Genomic DNA, 16,137 nt, shown 5'->3' with positions numbered 1-16,137 from the left:
GAAAAAAAATGAATGGTCACAGAAATATTTCAGTTTAGGTTGTTTTGTTCTTAAAAGCTGGAAGGATCTCATACAAATCTGTTCTGAGGTCCTCCTTTCAACGTGTTCTGCTTCTGGAACTGGTAGCCTGTACTGTGGGGACAAAGAGGAGGTATCTTGCTGCCCCCCACCCCACCTCCCCTGAAGGATTGCTACAATAATGCAAAGATACTCCAATATTCTCTATGTTACCAAACTGGCACAAAAGGGTGTGTATGTGAGAAAAATCAAGGGGATGTGGCATCTTCACTGAACAGAGACAATCAGGAAAAAGAAAAACCACCAACACAAGTCAAAGAACACACAGCGGCTTTCATGTCTTCTCCTTCTGGCTCGCCCAAGTGACCTCCGACACGGAACCAGAACGCAGCAGCGCACCACAGAAACAGCTGCAACTGGGGCAGTTGCACTAATAGAGACCTTTGTGATCCTCTCCACTTCCTTTGGCCACCCCCTTCTCTTCCTATCCCCATCACATTTCATCGTCCAGTCCATAGTCTTCTTCTGGGAAATCCCCCACTGTGACGTGCTGAGGCTTCACAAAAGCTCCATACTTAGGCTGGCACTCAAAGTACCGCTTTCCACTCACGCTGTCAAGGAAAGGAGAGCAGAACAAACACAGTCAAACCCAATGTATGTTTCCAGAGAGCATTTTGAAGAGAAGCCTGACTGGTTGGAGGGTAGTGTGACCTCCTGCCCCCAGTACATGCAATGGGTGTTTAAAAATACCTCATATGACTGAATAAGATGTGAACAGAACGGTGTGTATTCTATGGGGTGTTTTTTAAAAAAAAGAAAACAAGAATTCTGCACCTGGGCAACCTACATTCTGTGGCCTCTAGAAATTACGGGAGTTTCATTGTTTTGCATAATCTGCTTTTCATAGATTATTCTACCATTTTTTATGATTTTGCATAAAAGTATCCTGGTTTTGCTTGCCATTAGGAAGGCGTGAAGAACGATGTTCTCCCCCCATCCCCTAAACCACTGTAAACATTATTCAGTTGCCTCTCTAGCTTCTGAGATCTCAGCACAAAATAATTCTTCAAACATATCTACACAATAATAAGGGCTAGAAACTTGTTTTGCTTTGCTTATTCAAATAAAAGCTGATATTCTTGGGAAGGTGAATTCTGCAAATACCAGTCTGCCCTCTCAAAGAATCACTGCGCGCAAACGCACGCGCACAGAACTCTGGACTTGCATATAGGCTGATGGGCCTTGTCCCTCTCCACAGAGAAGCCATATTCTTAACCTACCCTGAAATGTTCTGAATTGTGGAAATATTGGGTATCACACTGTTAGAGTAGTAACACTGAGGAAGCATTGGAGCAAACCGCACTGGGCACATTTTCATCTTTCTGAGATGGCACAGAGTGAATCTATGAACACCATCAACCATTTTGGATTTTTAGTTTAGTGACCTTGCAATATTTCTATTAATAAGCTGTGGAAGTGCTTTCAGACACTGAACTACCCACTGCAGGTCACGTGCCACAAGTTAAGATGGTCACGCTTCAGTGCTCCACAGTGTGAAGCCATGAGACTACCATAGTCATGGCCGGCCAGTTTAGTAGACCGAGTCAGAAGAAGGTGCCAGTTACAGGGAGAGATTTACCTGCCATCGTGCTTCCCCAAAGGCTCATCATACTTGATGCCAATCCAGTAGCCAGGCTTGAACTCTGTTAGGCCTATGAAGAATAAAGGGAAGGCGTCTTAAAGTCCTGAGCATGCTCACTCAGACACAAGTTCAATGGGCTTTACTTTAGACAAGCTGCACTGCGACTTGAAGCAGCCTGTACATTCTTGTAATGCAAAAGAGAGACTCATAAATCTTGTTCAAGCCCCGACAGTCACAATGTAATGTGCTACTGAATTCTGTCAGAATTGTGCTTCAAGGCCACTCTGTTTGAAGAGCAGAGCCAAAGAGGAGGAGGAGTTTAAAGTGCTCCTCCCACCAGTTTCTCCGATCAGTTTTTAATGTCCCTCTTGAAGTAATTCTCTAAGAGCAATGGAAAGGGTGGGTCTCCTATGTACTCACCAACGTACATCACAGTCCCCCGTTTGTTGGGCTGTCCTGATGCCCGCACCTCACACCTCGCCCCCACAGAAATGGTCTCTGCCAGGGCCTTCTCCTCCACTAACTTCTGCTCTTGCTCTGCTTCCTTCCTCAGCATTTCTTCCTTGTTGTACTGCCCCAGCTTACTGCGTTTCATGAAGGAACGTGCTGTATCTGCAGGACAGAAAGAGAAGGTGGTCCTAGCCTCAGTACAGAGAGGCAGCATTGCTTAAAAGACACATTATGAGACACCTTCCTCCCCACAAGCCCACACTTAGTTTAATATTAAAACCATTCTGCATAGATAACTGAATCTAAGTATTCAACCAACATTCTACACAGTCTACCATGATTTTTTTAAAAAATGCAATATTCATAAAAGCACCCATTTAAAAGCGCACACACACACACACACACACCACTTGGAACTCTTATATCAAGAATCATTTGTAAATACCACTTTTATGTTTTCGAGATTTGATTTATTCACAAGGTCAAGAAACTTAAAAACTGGAACATAAGGACATAACTTAACAGCCATGCTGGATCAGACCAAGGGTCCATCCGTGTCAGTTCATAAGGCTGAGAAAGGGGTGGGCGTGTTGGCTCCATTAAAATGGAGTAAACTAGCTTTTCTTGAAGTAAAAAAACAATAAACTAGGTTCCCTTAAGAGATTGGCAGATTGAAACACAGCCATCTACTTGGTGATGTTGACCCCTCTATAAACTGATTTACGCATGCAAATAAACCAGCAGTGGTAATCAAGAATATGAGCATTTTCACTACACATCAGGCATACATGCAACTCACCACACACACACACACACACACACACACACGTAGAGCCAATCCCAAGAAGTTTTGCTATACAATCCTACGGGGGAGGAAGAAACTGAGGCAGAGAATCTGCCTTTTCCTATGTCTTACTGGCTTACTCCGGCAGGGTGGAAGGAGAGCAGCTTTCCCTCTTTCTATTATGTCTTTATTGCATTTCTATACCTCCATTCTGGAGCCAAACAAGGAGATTTACAAAAATTCAGAAAAAAATTATAAACACATAAAGATATAATGAAACATTAAAAACCTTAAATACCTAACAATTTAAAAAGCCAAATTAAAAAGATGTGTCTTTGGTCTTTTACAACTGTTTGATTTTTTTTTTTTAAGAACTTTCCCCTCATTGCTTCCAATGAGAGGAAATACCCGAGTTCCAGGGCTTATGTAGTTTCCACAGACACACACACACAAACACATGCACACCACCCCATTATTTATGTATTCCCTCCCTGGGACCCCTGGACTGCAGCCTTAAGATACCATTTCTGGGATAAGACAGCTTTTGCCCTTCAAACGCATGTTCATTTTTGATGCTACCATCCATTCTAACCTGTTCTTTTGTCATATTCAGAATCGGGTATCTCGAATTTCTCCACTCTTGACACATCTTCATATTCCCCAATTGTTGCCCCACTTCTGTCAATAACCTATAGGCCAAAGAAAACAGGCACTTCACATTACTGCTAACTGTAACTTTTATTTTAAATAAAGACACAGGGTGGCAATTGGCTTAAGCTTAAAAAAAGGCACAGCCAAGTTGAAACCAACTGTAAAGGGGGCCCTGAATTCTATTTCATAGCTGGACTCATTTGCCATATGCTTGATTCTAATGTTAAGGATTACATTTATATATAGAATACACGGACACATTTACTGCTAGGAGCAAACCCAGCTATTAAATGCACACCAAAATTAAAAGATCAGATTATTACTATTATTATTAGTCATTATTTATAGCAGCCTTCCCCAACCTGGTGCCCTCCAGATGCGTTGGCCTACAACTCCCATAATCATCTAGACAGCATAAGCAAAGAGGATAGGTCCCTAGCCCCAAGGAAATAACTGCTCAGTCTTCCTATCTACCCCTACCTCCATTTCCCTTCTTTTGTGTCTATCTCTAGATTGTAAGACCCTTGGGGCAAGGGCCTGACCTCTCATTCTTTGTAAAGTGCTTCATACATGGATGAAGCTACACAAATAAAATGGAGGAAGGGGTGAGACAACACTAGCCATCACATCCAGAAGATGGCTCATACTTTGGAAGAAGTTCAGGGTAATGAACATTCTCAAAAGCACAATCTTGTTCAGAACCAGACAGGTGCTTCAAAGGGCAGAAGCTCTTCAGCTCTTATATAAGAAGAGCCTTGGTTAGCCTTCTATTGCCCAATAGAAGAACAAGCTCAACACTCACATGGATCCTGCACCCATCATCAATGGGGTAAGACCCCAGCAAAGACTCATCGCTGTCCAGCTTCATCACGAACTTGTCGTCCGGAGTATAGAGTTCGAGGTCCATGCATGACGCCGGACTTCCAACCACCAGTTCCAACTTACACTGTTGGACAGACATAGCCAATCAGAATAGTGAGGGATATTTCTCGCAGACAAACAACAATGTAAACTTTCCCTCCCCTTGCCTTACCCAATAATAACTACAGCAGTATTTTAACACCAACCTACACTGGTCATGTTTGATCTCTACAGTGATACAGGAGGTCTAGCAGTCAACTTGCAGTGCAAAGGCACCTTAGTGATGACTGTAAGCTAGGATCAGCAGCAATGAATTCTCTTGGGTCTGATTTAACTATATAAGAGATGGTTCGTCCCCCTCCACAGCTGCCAACCTGAGGCTCAAGAGGGGTAGAATCATAGAATAATAGGGTTGGAAGGGGCCTACAAGACCATCGAGTCCAACCCCCTGCTCAATGCAGGAAGCCTGATTCCCAGGCGGTCTCCCATCCAAGTACTAAACAGGGCTGCCCCTGCTTAGCTTCCAAGATCAGACGAGATCAGGGGCATCCAGCCCTTTGTTCAACAGACAGATAGGTGTCTGTGGCAACAGCACCTGCAGGCAGGGATAGAGGGGATTAGGGCACTGGCTCACTCACCTATTCACATGCCTCACAAAATGGCTCTAAACCTCTAGTTGCTAACCAGGGTTCTAAATCCTCTGAGCAACAAACAGACCATTCCTGCGATGCAGTCTATGTAGCTTATAGCAAATTATGGAGTTAAAGAGGTTAAGCAGTATTGGGAACAAAGGTGGGACTGAAAACAGCAAATGAAGGGGGAGAGTATTGGCAAGCCCCATCCTTGAAATTGCACGCTAATTTCTCACTGCTGGAATAAAAAAACATGCTGGTGGGAAACAAAAGCCAGCTTTTGGCACAAGGCCACAGGTTGCAGCCACAGAGGGTGGGGGCACACACAGAGCAGGAAAGCTGGTTGGCTGGCTACTCAGTTGGGCACTGGTCACCAGCTGCCAAGCCGCAGTTAATCCCAGTCTGGATGCATGGTACACAAAAGGATTTTCTGTTGACAGAGGCCTGTTTGTTGGGGACTGCACCTTAAAATGGGGACCTGCGCTGTTCCACCAAGAGCTGGAGGTGGGGAGAAGGGAGTGCACATAGTAAAACAACCCAGAAAATCAGGAGGCACTCCCACCCATCAAAGCTGGAAACACAGACAAGCAAGACTGGAACTTGGAGCAAGCGCTAGATCAGCAGGAGATAGATGGACAGCACAAAAGTGCAGCTTTGCAAGCAAAAGCTAGCAGTGAGACAAACAGTGCCATCTGCAGAGGAACTGGGCGCGCGCACGCGTGTGTGTAAAAATCCGCATGATCAGAAGCACACCACACAGTTCAAAATCTAGCTGTGAAGCACAAGCTTGGATTATGCTCCAAAATCAAAGCAGGGGGGCAGTTTCCTTTTTCTGCAAGGGATTTCTCTTGTGGAATGCTAGATGGGCAGTGCGGAAGTCTACCTGAATGGACAGGCCCTCAGGAAGCAGCAATGGCAAAAGCAGCAGCTTCTCTGCATTCTGGGGACACTGCAGTCCTTGGGTGAACCAAAAGCACCTGCAGTGGTCTGGCTGCCACTCCAAACCACTTTGGTGTGGCCACAAAGGGGGCATGCTGCTCTCAACAGCACAGGAACCGTTTTCCCATCGCAGGGACAGTCACAAGCCAGCATCCCCTTTGGAGCCTGCACATGACGGAGCAGAGCAACGCAGTAAAGAATTCATATGCTCCTGGCAGCAGCAATGGAGCCAGTGCCGAACCGAAATGTCTTTTGATGGCAAAGACAGAGATGCATGGGAGGGGGCTGAGCCCATCTGAAATAAGCGGAGCTTCAGGGCTCACCTGATCAACAATCATGAGTGGTGGAGAAGTGTGGTCTAGTCCCCCTTGTTTGCATGTGGGCATTTGGTGAATATTTTAACATGGTGAGAACAAGAATAATTCTAGTATGGTGTTTTTAATGCTTTTTATCTTTTTACTATTTTACCTCTTATGTTCACAGCCCCAGAATCTGTTTCAGATCTGAAGCTGTATACAAATGTTGTAAATACATAAATAATAGTGGGGGTGGGGAAGAAGAGAGAGTATTTCAAGAGTGAAGACATTAGATTCCTGCACTGAGCAGGGGGTTGGACTCAATGGTCTTATAGGCCCCTTCCAACCCTACTATTCTATGATTCTATGAAAAAGCTAGATCTACCAAGACTGAAGGTGTGGGTGGGAACAGGAGGTTTGAGCCACTTCCATTGGCGGGAGGTTGTCTTTCTTTGGGGTTAGGGTCGGGGAGGGGCAGAAAATATTTGAAGGATACAGTGCCTCCCCTAAAGTCGGCCTTAAAATAATTTAAAATAAACATTACATTAAAAAAATAAAGGAGGGGAAAAGGCCAGAATTGTGTTTGTACATGTGTACAAGTCGGGCAAAATCTAGTTCCTTGGAGGGCGGGGAAGAAGACAGTCCGAATCCTGTCTGTTTTGGGAGGGAAAAAAATAGGTATTTATTTATTTTAAAAAATTATAGTCCCATAATTCGGGGGGGGGGGGGTGATGAGTCCACCAATACATATTTTTAAGGGGACAGCACTCCTACTTCGGTTTCTTTTTCTTTTGAGGGGGAGGAGTTCCAGAAGGGAGTGTCTCTCCCTCCCCCTCCTCCACATAAGCACACAATGGATGGGGGAGACAGGCCAGGAGGTTCTGCTGGGCAGCGGGGGCGGGGGGATCCGAGGGGTTTGGAACTCATAGAATAGCCACAGAATAGTAGGGTTGGGAGGGGCCTACAAGGCCACCTCTGGGCGGAGCTGGGGTTTCTCAGGGGGGTCTCTCTCTGGGGGGGTCTTTCCCCGAGGGGGTTAAGGGGAGGTCGGGGTCCCCCTCAGAGGGGCTGAGAGGGGTCCTGTGGTCTCTTTTACGGGGGGGCTGAAGGGGGCCTCGGGGGGCCCGGGGGTCTCTTTCGCAGGGGGGCTGAGGGGAGATCGGGGTCTCTCTCGCGGGGGGGTCTTCGGGGGTCTCTCTCAGGGAGGCTGTAGGGGGCCCAGGGGGGCTGAGGGGATCCTCCGGGGGTCTCTCGCGGGGGGGCTGAGGGGCGTCCGGGGGCCTTATCCCCAACGGGGGGGAGGGGGCTCCCCCTACCTTGAACTCGGCGATGGTGAGCCCGCGGGCGTAGCGCTTCAGGGCCCGGAAGGAGTTGAGGCTGCTGCTGATGGACACCGACACCACCGCGGGCGTCCCCGTCACGCTCATCCCGACCTGCCCGCTTCCCCAACCGCAGCTACCGCGCTCGCCTCGCCTCACGCTCCCCTCACGGACCGCTCCCGGCGCCCAGCCAATCGGCCGCCAGCCGCTCCCTCGGCCAGCCAATCGCTTCGCGTCTTGCCCGGCACTCGTCCCGCCCCGTGGCCCTCTCTCACCAATCAGCGCCCAGGCTCGCCATAACGCGGCGGGCAAGACGGATCTTCTCTCTTGTCCGCTTCGTCGTCGGCCTCCTTCCCCGCGTTCCTCTTCGGGCGTGAGTGAGCGGCTCCCCCGCCCCTCGAAGCCGGCACGGGAGATTCGCCAATAGGAAGCCGGGTTATGTGTAGAAAGAGGGGTCGGGACCAATGGCGATGCGCGATGTAGAGGAACGCGACGGAATGAAGCCCAGTTAAAGTGAGGGCAACGGCTTGTTGCGCAGGCGGCAGTGCGCATAGTGGGGCATGGAGCGGAGTAGACGCTGGCACTGAGATGCGAAACATCCGTTAGCAACAATAATGCTAGCAATAATTAAATAATAGTAGTAGTAGTAGTAGTAATAGGAAGAATAATAACAAGAATAGCAAGAATAATTGCTATTATATAATAATTATTAATATATTAAATTATATTATTATAGTACATAGTATCCGTATATTATAATAATATTAACAGCTATAATAATGCCAACAACAATACTACTAGCAGCAATAATAATAATAATAAATAGTAGTAATTTTATTGCTTGTAGCCATAGGCTGCCACAATGTGGTACAATGTGCCACGAGAAACAGAAGAAAACAATATAGCCACATACTTATATATACAAACATACACCTATCCAACAGAAACATCCCCCCTAAACCCCTTGGGATTTGGCACGTATTTTCCTTGCTGCCAAGACAAATTTTGCTTCCTGGACAGTAGCAAAAACAATGCCAGAAAGAAGAGCACATACCTACTACCTAGGGAGGCGGTGGGCTCTCCTGCACTGGAGGCATTCAAGATGAGGCTGGACAGCCATCTGTCAGGGATGCTCTGACCTGGATTCTTGCATTGAGCAGGGGGTTGGACTCGATGGTCTCATGGGCCTCTTCCAACCCTACCATTCTAGGGTTCTATGATCTATAAGAGGTCCGTTTGCCGGAGACCAGAGAATAATAGCAAGGAGTTTATGCCTGGGGTGGTCATAAAGGGGACATCTTAGTAAATAGTGGGTCACATCCTCAGCCTCCCCAGGCCCACAGATACCAAGCCTTTGATGGACTGGTGTATTATCAAATCTCCCCTCCCAAAAGGCGGAGAGCATACACTGGACATGTAATGCTGTGAATAATTTTCTTAAGGGGGCCACAGTAAGAGTTATAACTCTCCAGAACAAATGACATCTTATACAACAGGTACCAACAGGAATGAGACACCTGTGAGATTTTAAATGAAGATAGTTCTTTTTCTTTAAGCATCTTGTTTACTCCATCAAAAGGAAAGGAAGGTAAAGATTCAGTAACAATCCCATAAGCATGCAACATAGGTCTGGTCAAATTTACCCAGCATTTTTTGGGATGAGGTCTGAAGTTGCTTTTGAAAACATTTTTTTGGAAGGTGGGAGTCACTCATATAAACCAGCTTAAGCCAATATAAAGCAAGTGCAACATGAGTAGACAGTTTAACACAAGTCAGCCCCACTTCTGCCCTTAAAAGTGATGCCAGTGTACCATGGGGGACAGTTAAGAGGGATCTCATAAAAGAATTCCGGGCCACCTCACAGAGGCATTCGTATATCCCTGTACATCCACCCCATATGCCAGTTGTGGAACTACCTTATTCAGTAGTACCTCAACTGCAGGGGTGACCAGGCATCCCCCTTGTGATCTACAACATTGAAACAGAGATTGGATAGACTGAGATAGTTTCAACTTAGTTGTATCTAGATGTTGTCTCCGTGAAAGTTGGGCATTGATTCAAAGGCTCAGAAATATCTGAAGCTACACAATTGTTCAAGACATTTATCATCCAGCTTCCGTGTATGGGTTTTCCTCTTCTTCCCAAAGACTACAATTTTAGACTTTCTTCACATGGAGCTTTTATCCTGCGATTGAGATTGCTCCTTCACGAAAGTTTGTGAGCTCTTTACATGAAACCGTGACCCTCCAAGGTGTCTCCTGCACTAAATGCCCTTTGTTTTGTTTTGTTTTTAAATAGATCGCAGATAATGAGCTATCAAATTTGCAGCAAGAAGGAGAGCAAGATCAATGAAAGATAATGGAAGACTCAGATACCCGGAGAAGGAGGAGGGAAGGGGAGGGGGAAAAGGACCCGGGTGAAAAAAAGGGGTCACTGTGATCCTGCATTTAAAACGGAAGCAGAAAGCCCTGTTCTAAATGCAGGATTTGGGCTGGTATAGAGATGCCCTTAGTCTTAGCATAGGTAATAGACAAATCCTGTCTTGTGCAGAACTCCGCTTTCTCAGAAGCCTTCATATTCTAGTTATTGTACTGGAAATCACTGTTATCTCATCCCCATATAAAAGAACTGAGCGCTTAACATCCCAGAGAGATGTTCCAAGTGATATTCCAAGTGTGATATCCCAAGTCACTCAGTTCTTGTATTATTATTATTATTATTATTATTATTATTATTTACATTTCTATACTTCCCCATAGCTGAAGCTTTCTGGGCAGTTTACGAAGATCTACAGAAAGTAGAGGAAGGAACTAGAGGATCGGCTATCCTTGACTTGATCCAAACCAACAGAGATGACTTAGTGGATAAAGTAGCAGTTACAGGAACTCTGGGGGAAAGCGACCATGTTGTACTTGAGTTCTTGGTTCTAAGGGTAGCAAAAGCCGAGTGTAGTCAAATGTGTACCCTGGATTTTAGGAAAGCTGAATTTAATAAACTCAGAAGAATGATCAGTAAGGTCCCATGGCAAGCGACGCTAACGAGAAAAGGAGTCCAAGATGGGTGGGAGCTTTTAAAAAAGGAAATTCTCAAGGCACAATTACAAACAATTCCAACAAGAAGAAAAGGTGGAAGACAACAGAAGAAGCCAATGTGGCTTCACAAAAAGCTTAGGGATGACCTGAAAACAAAAATGGACACATATAGGAAGCGGAGAGAAGGCCAAGCAACAAAGGAAGAGTATAGGCAGGTAGCACAGAATTGCAGGGATGGCGTCAGGAAGGCTAAAGCTGAGAATGAGCTGAGGTTAGCGAGGGATGCTAAAAGCAACAGAAAGGCTTTCTTCAGCTACGTGCATAGTAAAAGATAGAGGAAAGAAATGGTTGTTCAGCTATTAAATAAGGATGGCAAAATGATAACAGATGACCAAGAAAAGGCAGAGGTGCTCAATTCCTACTTTGGCTCAGTCTTCTCCCAAAAGAGGGTCTATGACCACCCTGGCAAAGGTGAAGTACAGACTGAAGGGGCAGGTTGCAGCTTGAGATCAATAGGTATATGGTCAAGGAACACCTAATTACTTTGAATGAGTTCAAATCTCCAGAGCCAGATGAACTGCATCCTAGAGTAATAAAGGAACTGGCAGAAGAACTCTCAGAGCCACTGTCTATTCTCTTTGAGAAATCATGGAGGACGGGGGAAGTGCCAGATGACTGGAGGAGGGCTAATGTCCCTATCTTCAAAAAGGGTAAAAAGGAGAACCTGGGAACTACAGACCAGTCAGTCTGACATCAATCCCTGGGAAAATTCTGGAGCAGATGATAAAGGAATCCATCTGGAAGCACCTTGAAAACTATGCAGTGATTACTTGAAGCCAACATGGATTTGTCATGAACAAATCCTGCCAGATGAATCTGATCTCATTTTTTGATCAAGTAACCTCCCTTGTGGACTGTGGGAATGCTGTAGACATAATATACCTCGACTTCAGCAAAGCTTTCGACGAAGTGCCCCATGATATCCTGATGAGCAAACTAGCTCAAAGTAAGCTAGATGAAACAACGATCCGATGGATCCACAGTTGGCTACAGATTCGGACTCCAAGAGTGCTTCTCAATGGGATCTTCTCAAACTGGGGAGAGGTAACAAGCAGGGTACCGCAGGGCTCAATCCTGGGCCTAGTGCTCTTCACCATTTTTATTAATGACTTGGAGGAGGAGGTGCAGGGAATGCTGATCAAATTTGCAGATGACCCAAAATTGGGAGGGATAGCTAATACTTCGGAAGACAGAAAGAAAATTCAAAGTGATCTGGATAGACTGGAGTGCTGGGCAGAAAATAACAGAATGACATTTAATAGGGATAAATGCCAAGTTCTGCACCTAGGAAAAAGAAACCAAAGGCACAGTTACAAGATGGGGGATACGTGGCTCAACAACACTACAAGCGAGAAGGATCTTGGAATTGTTGTCGATCACAAACTGAATATGAGCCAACCATGTGATGTGGCTGCAAAAAAGGCAAATGCTCTTTTGGGCTGCATTAATAGAAGCATAGCTTCCAAATCCCAGGAAGTACTAGTTCCCCTCTACTCAGCACTGGTCAGGCCTCATCTGGAGTACTGTGTCCAGTTCTGGGCACCACACTTTAAGAAGGATGCAGACAAGCTGGAGAGGGTTCAGAGGAGGGCAACAAAGATGATCAGGGGACTGGAAACAAAGCCCTCTGAGGAGAGACTGAAAGAACTGGGCATGTTTAGCCTTGAGAAGAGAAGACTGAGGGAAGATATGATAGCGCTCTTCAAGTCCTTGAAAGGTTGTCACAGAGAAGAAGGGCAGGATCTCTTCTCGATCATCCCAGAGTACAGGACACGGAATAATGGGCTGAAGTGACAGGAAGCCAGATTCCGGCTGAACATCAGGAAAAACGTCCTGACTGTTAGAGCAATACGACAATGGGACCCATGACCTAGGGAGGTGGTGGGCTGTCCCACACTGGAGGCGTTCAAGGCGAGGCTGGACAGCCATCTGTCAGGGATGCTCTGACTTGGATTCCTGCACTGAGCAGGGGGTTGGACTCATTGGCTTTGTAGGCCCCTTCCAACCCTACTATTCTATGATTCTATATCATTAGGATCAGTCTGGCATGTGCCTATGAATATGGGATTACCCGCTCCACTAAGGACTGTTTCTGCTCAACTCCCATTTATTTCCTAGATGTTTATGCTAGAAAGGCATGGAATGCATTGTGTCCATTGTGCAGGGGTGCAGAACCTTGGCCTCCAAGCCAAATCTGCCCCCCCTTTCCTCCTAACCAACGATTATTATGTGGTTTCCTGGCTTTTGTGCAGTTTTTTTCCCCATTCTGAAAGACTGAAATGCCTCCCCTAAGGCTGAGTTCGTGGCAATAGGAGCTTTAAGCGACAATCTGTGGGTATCTTTGGCCCTGATGTTTTTGCCTGTGGCTCTGCCCTTTCACCTTTGTCCCTGCTCACCCCTGGAATGTGGCCCCTGAGAGCTTCTCTGAAATGGAATGCAGCCCTTAGGCTGAAAGAGATTCTGCCCCCCTGATATAGTGTGTGTGTGTGTGTGTGTGTGTGGTGCTTGGGTGGAATGGGTAGTAGAGACCATGGAACAATGGAACCAATGACCTAGGGAGGCGGTGGGCTCTCCCACACTGGAGGCATGCAAGATGAGGCTGGACAGCCATCTGTCAAGGATGCTCTGACTTGGATTCCTGCATTGAGCAGGGGGTTGGACTCGATGGCCTTGTAGGCCCCTTCCAACCCTTGTTGTTGTTCAGTCGTTCAGTCGTGTCCGACTCTTCGTGACCCCATGGCCATAGCACGCCAGGCCTTCCTGTCCTGCGCTCTCTCCCGGAGTGTGCTCAAGTCCATATTCATTGCATCAGTGATGCTATCTAGCCATCTCATCCTCTGCCGTCCCCTTCTCCTTTTGCCTTCAGTCTTTCACAGCATCAGGGTCTTTTCCAGAGAGTTTTCTCTTCACATTAGGTGGCCAAAATATTTGAGCTTCAGCTTCAGTATCTGTCCCTCCAATGAGCACTCAGGGTTGATTTCCTTTAGGATTGACTGATTTGACCTCCTTGCAGTCCAGGGGACTCGTAAGAGTCTTCTCCAGCGCCACTGTTCAAAAGCATCAATTCTTCGGCGCTCAGCCTTCCTTATAGTCCAGCTCTCACAGCCATATGTTGCTACTGGGAAAACCATAGCTTTGATTAGACGGACCTTTGTCGGCAAGGTGATGTCTCTGCTTCTTACTATGCTGTCTAGGTTTGCCATAGCTTTCCTCCCAAGGAGCAAGCGTCTCTGCATTCAGAGAAAACTCTGCATTCAGTTGGATATATCTTCCCCTTTCTCCCTTGCTTTTCACTTCCCTTCTTTCCTCAGCTACTTGTAAAGCCTCATCAGACAGCCTGATGTCTGCTTTCTTGCATTTCTTTTTCTTTGGGATGGATTGAGTTGCTGCCTCCTGAACAATGTTACGGACCTCCGTCCATAGTTCCTCAGGCACTCTATCAGGTCTAATCCCTTAAATCTATTCCTCACCTCCACTATATATTCATAAGGGATATGATTTAGGTCATACCTGAATGGTTTAGTGGTTTTCCCTACATTCTTCAATTTAAGCCGAAATTTTGCAACATGAAGCTCATGATCTGAGCCACAGTCAGCTCCAGGTCTTGTTTTTACTGACTGTATAGAGCTTCTCCATCTTTGGCTGCAAAGGACATAATCAATCTGGTTTCGATATTGACCATCTGGTGATGTCCATGTGTAGAGTCGCCTCTTGTGCTGTTGGAAAAGAGTGTTTGCTATGATCCGCGTGTTCTCTTGGCAAAACTCTATTAGCCTTTGCCCTGCTTCATTTTGTACACCAAGGCCATGTTTGCCTGTTATCCCGGTGATTTCTTGACTTCCTACTTTAGCATTCCAATCCCCTATGATGAAGAGGACATCTTTTTTTGGTGTTAGTTCTAGAAGGTGTTGTAGGTCTTCATAGAACCCATCAACCTCAGCTTCTTCAGCATCAGTGGTTGGGGCATAGACTTGAAATACTGTGATGTTGAATGGTTTGCCTTGGATTCGTACTGAGATCATTCTATCGTTTTTAAGATTGTACCCCAGTACTGCTATTCCCACCCCTTTGTTGACTATGAGTGCTACTCCATTTCTTCTAAGGGATTCTTGCCCACAGTAGTAGATATGATGGTCACCTGAATTAAATTTGCCCATGCTTGTCCATTTTAGTTTGCTGATTCCCAAGATGTCGATGTTCAATCTTGCCATCTCATGTTTGACCACCTCCAGCTTACCTGGATTCATTGATCTGACATTCCAGGTTCCTAAACAATATTGTTCTTTACAGCATCGGATTTTCTTTTTACCACCAGACACATCCACAGCTGAGTGTGCTTTCGGCTTTGGCCCAGCCGCTTCACTCTTTCTGGCGCTACTTGGAAATACCCTCTGCTCTTCCCCAGTAGTATATTGGACACCTTCCAACCTGAGGGGCTCATCTTCCGGCGTCATCTCTTTTAGCCTTGTGATACGTTGCATGGGGTTTTCTTGGCAAGAATACTGGAGTGAGTTGCCATTTCCTTCTCCAGTGGACCACATTTTGTCAGAACTCTGTGCCATGACCTGTCCATCTTGGGTGGCCCTGCACGGCATAGCTTATGGCTTCACTGAGTTACGCAAGTCCCTTCACCACAACAAGGCAGTGATCCATGATGTGATCCCCTTCCAACCCTACTATTCTATGATTCTATGATTAAAAACCATTTGCATAAAAATACATGAACAGACAATATACACAGAGACAACATATAAATAAAACAACTTTGAGCAATCAACCATGACCATAAGACAAATCCAGGACCTGATTAAACTCATCGTATGCTGCCAAATTGGTGCTGGAGAAGACTCTTACGAGTCCCCTGGACTGCAAGGAGGTCATATCAGTCCATCCTAAAGGAAATCAACCCTGACTGCTCATTGGAAGGACAGATACTGAAGCTGAAGCACAAATATTTTGGCCACCTAATGCGAAGAGAAAACTCCCTGGCAAAGACCCTGATGCTGGGAAAGATCGAAGGCAACAGGAGAAGGGGACGGCAGAGGATGAGATGGCTAGATAGCATCACCGATGCAATGAATATGAACTTGAGCACGCTCCGGGAGAGAGCGCAGGACAGGAAGGCCTGGCGTGCTATGGTCCATGGGGTCACGAAGAGTCGGACACGACTTAACGACTGAACAACAAATGCTGCCAAATGCCTGAGAAAAGAGAAAAGTGCGAAAAGATAACAGTGTTGGCGCCAGGCAGGCCTTGTTGGGGAGATCATTCCAGAATTGGGGGGTCACCACCAGGAAGGCCCTCTCCCTTGTTGCCACCTTCCGAACCTCCCTTGGAGGAGGCACCCAGAGGAGGACCTTAGATGCTGCGCATACTGTATGGGTAGGTTTATGTCAGGAGAGGCGTCAGGTAATGGGGTCCCAAGTCATGTAAGGCTTTATAAGTCAAAACTA

At 46.2% G+C, this 16,137-nt stretch overlaps 1 protein-coding gene across 1 annotated transcript; it reads right to left on the bottom strand.

The window, feature by feature from the left end:
- Positions 1-208: 208 nt before the first annotated feature.
- Positions 209-7,760, bottom strand: TBCB (tubulin folding cofactor B). The gene is made up of 6 exons (XM_084814748.1): positions 7,590-7,760; positions 4,348-4,491; positions 3,487-3,583; positions 2,081-2,272; positions 1,658-1,730; positions 209-629 (listed from the first exon to the last, which is right to left on the bottom strand). The coding sequence occupies exons 1-6, from the start codon at positions 7,698-7,700 to the stop codon at positions 512-514; spliced, it is 735 nt and encodes a 244-aa protein (XP_084670874.1). The 5' UTR covers positions 7,701-7,760; the 3' UTR covers positions 209-511.
- Positions 7,761-16,137: the final 8,377 nt, after the last annotated feature.

The sequence above is a fragment of the Heloderma suspectum genome, chromosome 10 (genome assembly GCF_057233095.1).
Source record: "Heloderma suspectum isolate Gila_16-S chromosome 10, 16-S_ref, whole genome shotgun sequence".
Taxonomy (NCBI): Eukaryota; Metazoa; Chordata; class Lepidosauria; order Squamata; family Helodermatidae; genus Heloderma; species Heloderma suspectum.
Note: the sequence above shows the minus strand (reverse complement) of the source record. Positions and strands in the feature narration are given on the sequence as shown.